We start from the raw sequence: 4,428 nt of genomic DNA on the forward strand, positions 1-4,428 counted from the left end.
ATTCTTTGATAGTGTATTGTACCGTCATCGCGTTAAGTACTTACTATTGTTTAATGGTGGTCCCAGTGGTAACAAAAATGATGCTGAAAACAAAAAACAATAGAAAACTTCATTGCTTTTCTTAGAAATAAAAAAAAATGTTTTTGATGCAGAAGATACTTTCAGAGATTTTAAACTGAAAGTAATTTTTGACGTGTTTAATGAATACATTGATATGTTCGTCTACGGAGGAGTAGGATTCTTTATTATTGTTAGCTTATATCCACTTCGTATGAGATTGAATCATAAAAATTTAAGAAAAGACATCATTCTAAACATACAGCGCGTATACAATATATTTTATTTTTACAAATTATTGGGGTTTCTTTTGAAGATGTTATACATTTTTTGAAAATAGAATTTACAAACAACAAAAAATAGATATAAAATAGTTTCAAATAAATTATGGGTATAAATTAAAATATTTATGTGGCAAAATAAGATCACAGAAAACTTAGAGTTGTGATATGTGTGTAACTATTATAGATTTTGATGTAAAACCAACAGAACGTAATGGTTGTCCATTCAAGACTTTTACAAATGTAACACTTAGATTACGATTAACCGAGGCTCACTTTAAATTTCCAGATATTAAAGTTATTCTGACTTAATCATCGTCGCAAAATTATTATTAGAACATGTATGAAATATTTCTTTGAAGTTAAAGTTGTTCGAGTAGGAATGATTCACCTTAATTAAAGTTCATCTAATATAATAAGACGGTTTTGATAATACTCAGTATATATGTGTATATATACTTTTATTTTAGTAAGCAAATTTTGCAATTTATCTAATAATAAATCTAAATGTAATACATTTACATGAAAATAATTTTCTGCAATGATTAGGTTGAATTTGTTTCTCTTGTACACACATATTTTAAGAGATATAGGTTTATGTATACAGATATTTACGAATACGTTATTAATAAATTTCACTCGATTACCAATAGCTTGTTTGCTTTTCTTTTTTTTTCTATTTTCACTGTACTTAGCATGAAATCTATAAAAATTGCTCTACTATATATTATATAAATTATTTCGAATGTATAACGGGGGCAAACTGGTTTATTTATTTAAAGTCATAAAAATCAAGTCATAACTTTATAGATCAAAGTAGCATTATGACGATGTTTAAGATGTTAGAAATGAATATCAATTTATATTTTTTTCAAAACAAAAGAATCTTATGTAATTTATTATACTTTACTCTACAACTTGAGACTTTTATAAAACCTAAAGAAATGTCTAGATAATCTTGATACAGTTAAATAGCACCGAGAATTGTTTTAATCGGACGAAATAAATTAAAACAATAGATTTAAACTTACGTAATACCCTGACTGTATAATCGTATAAAATGAATATTTCTTGCCAGAAATTGTACATTATAAAGAACAGTTGCATAACGTATAGTTTAGTTCAATCAGTAAGAGAGAAAAGTATTGCGATAATGTAATGAATTTTCAAATAATATATTTTTGAATCAATACAATCTTCGTATTAATTACGTTACGCATACTGTTTGAGATCGCATTACATTGATCACTTTGTATGTGGTACTTGAACTTTAACTAATCAGATGAAGGAAAATTAGGCAAGATTTTTGTAGAAGTAGTAAAACAGTTCTTTCTGCTACATACTTTCTAATTGAAGATTTGAAATATAATATAAAGATAATGATAGTTTATATAGCGCGAATAGAACAATGATTCATGAAATGGACGCCAATTTATTGTACGTATTTATGCATCTATTTACCTGATAATAGATGGGATTTTGACCATTTGCATTGATTCACATTATCAAACTTAAAGTAGTATGTATGAGCGTGAGGTAAAAGCAGAAAGAATTAATATAGGAACGATCAAATAATTATAAATCCTATTTCTTTTGATATTATTTATATTCATTGAAAAACAGTTTCGTATATAATTCATAAGCATGCTACTTATGGTAAATAAAGTGGATGTCGCATCGTTTTGCTTTTACCGCACGTTTATGTGTCATTCGGCTCGAAAAAATGATTAGACGCTGGATTCTTAACTATTTTCTTGTTCAAGGGATTTCCTTATGATATTTCTCCGCATATTTGTTTTAACAATTTGACTTTGTGATTGCCGCTGTCTCAATATGTGTTGCGAATTGTCGGTCGATCTATGTAGGTTCCTAAAATGGTTAAGCTCTCCTAGCGATGAGGGACGTTGGCAATTCCTTGAATCACTCCAACTGCACAGATTACAAACTTTTTAATTCTACATTTGGATTCAAGAAAAAAGAAAATTCATTTCAGAATAAAAGATATGCGAAATATTAGAAAAAGTATAATATCCTTCGCACTTACCGCGCAAGGCTATTCGTTGCAGCATGAAAGATCATTAATTGTAAATCCATTACAATCGAAGTAAATAGAAGAACAATTATCTAATACATATATTTAATGTATGTGTCATTTATAATACATGCTGTAGTTATTATACCATTAATTTAGCAATTAAGAATAGTTGCACTTATTATTTTCATCAAATGAGAGAAATTTTATTTATATAAAAATAAGAATTTATCTATCAATTTTGTAACATCCATAATCGCGCATTTGATGATAGAAATGATAAGGGAAAAAATAGACCGTGTATATAAAAATAGGCCCTGTATATATATTATTGATTTTAAAATATTAAAAAATGATCGAGTACGCGTAAAGAAAAATATATGTATATATATGTAGATCGCAAGTAAGATTGGATCTTCATGCAGCATGAACTGAAATATTATTGCTATGTGATCAAATAAATATCCTTTCGATAGAAAAGATGCACAAATATAAAGGCATTAAGTGCAGAAAGAAGTAAATATCCCAATAATAAATCACATAGACTGGTGCACTCTACCTTCCCAATCCTGAAGCTGTTCGTATGAAATCATCCGCATGAGGTTGTGACCAGAGCAGCAATAATAACATGTTATTTATGATGCATTTAATGCAGGGACATATGAAAAGTATGCGTTACTTTGAACCGGATTCTAAGTATATTCATCCTTTGTAGGTTGCCATTATTGTATATAATCTTAATATTATATTTCTATCACAATATTGTCAATCTCTATTTAACATTGTCTCTAATAGCAAAGCTCTATTTGTGGTCTAATGGATTTTCATAATGTTAGACAAGAATAACGTAATAAGTTTAATCTCTCCTATGATTTAATTTTATAAAATTGATAAGAAATTGCTGTTTCATTATTGTTGATTATTAGTTACAACAGTTCTTAAAATACGTTTGATTCTACAGCGCATAACCAACTTGATTTCTTTTTTTAATCAAGATATATCAAGTAAAAGAGATACAATATAGCACATGCGAATGCTTATGTTTTTGTGCATCGATCCGAAGATAAGTAGGTTTCGAATTACGAAAAAACAACAAATAACATTTTACCAATGTAAATGGTTACGTGTATAGAAATAATTAGTCGATGAACTAACTCATTAGAGAAATGCTGCAATATTTAATATTATTTTGATCTCTTTTACAACATGTATCGAAGTTAACAAAAAAAATCTTGTTGGTTGCTATAAATACATATATATTGGTAATATATAAATAATGAATTACGCACAGGAAGAAAATAAAAGTACCATCTTACCTGACGAGAGGCCCTATTGTGCTATCTTGGGGAAGTGATTGCAGAAGCGAAGGTCCTGCTGACACTGGTCGTATCTATGTCAAAGTAATGAATTATCTTTGATATTATTTCATTTGGAATAGATGAATAGGAATAAATAATACCTTTTCGGTCTGCGTGGCAGCATTGCACATGTCCACTAGCAAAGATTTACTACAATTTGCTGACGGCGTATTATTTTCCACGTCTGTGCCATTAGAAGCTTTTAATTTTGTCATTTGAAACTGAAACGTATTATAAATCCAATCGATAGAACATATTTTCGTTTATATCCATATACTTTTTTGATCAGGTAATATTAAATATACCTGAAGTATTTGTATAGTTCGATCTTTATCTTCTACTTGGCCTTGTAAAAAGATCACTTGTCTACGTAAATCCGTCAGCTCATCGGCTATACTACTTTCTCCGCTTCCTGGAGACGTACTGACATCAGCTGTACCACCTTCGCTCAGGGTGTAGAAGAGACCATTCTAAGTAATATAACGAAATGGAAATCACTTATCAATAGCCTATGCTCTTGTTTCCAATCATTATATTTTGTTTATGGGATAAACCCATTAGTACAAAAAAAAAAAGAATATGTAAAAAGATATTTACAGTAAATTTTACAATGATCTACTATTATTAGACAATCAGCAATATTAATGGTATTAACAATATTAATATACATATATATATATATATATGTAGGTATATATAA

General features: G+C 28.5%; 1 protein-coding gene across 6 annotated transcripts in view; it reads right to left on the minus strand.

The window, feature by feature from the left end:
• Positions 1 to 217: 217 nt before the first annotated feature.
• Positions 218 to 4,428, minus strand: part of LOC106792439 (putative mediator of RNA polymerase II transcription subunit 26) — a 22,491-nt gene continuing 18,280 nt past the window's right edge. For 3 of the 6 annotated variants that reach the window (XM_014758856.1, XM_014758862.1, XM_014758858.1), the window contains 5 exons: positions 4,034 to 4,198; positions 3,830 to 3,949; positions 3,687 to 3,760; positions 2,383 to 2,391; positions 218 to 2,267 (listed from right to left, as the gene is read on the minus strand). In XM_014758856.1, coding sequence (XP_014614342.1) covers positions 2,081 to 2,267; positions 2,383 to 2,391; positions 3,687 to 3,760; positions 3,830 to 3,949; positions 4,034 to 4,198 — 555 coding nt within the window. In that variant the 3' untranslated portion in view covers positions 218 to 2,080. The other 3 variants (XM_014758861.1, XM_014758857.1, XM_014758860.1) reach the window with 3 other exon arrangements.

Source organism: Polistes canadensis, unplaced genomic scaffold (assembly GCF_001313835.1).
Source record: "Polistes canadensis isolate GaletaPanama2010 unplaced genomic scaffold, ASM131383v1 scaffold_431, whole genome shotgun sequence".
NCBI lineage: Eukaryota > Metazoa > Arthropoda > Insecta > Hymenoptera > Vespidae > Polistes > Polistes canadensis.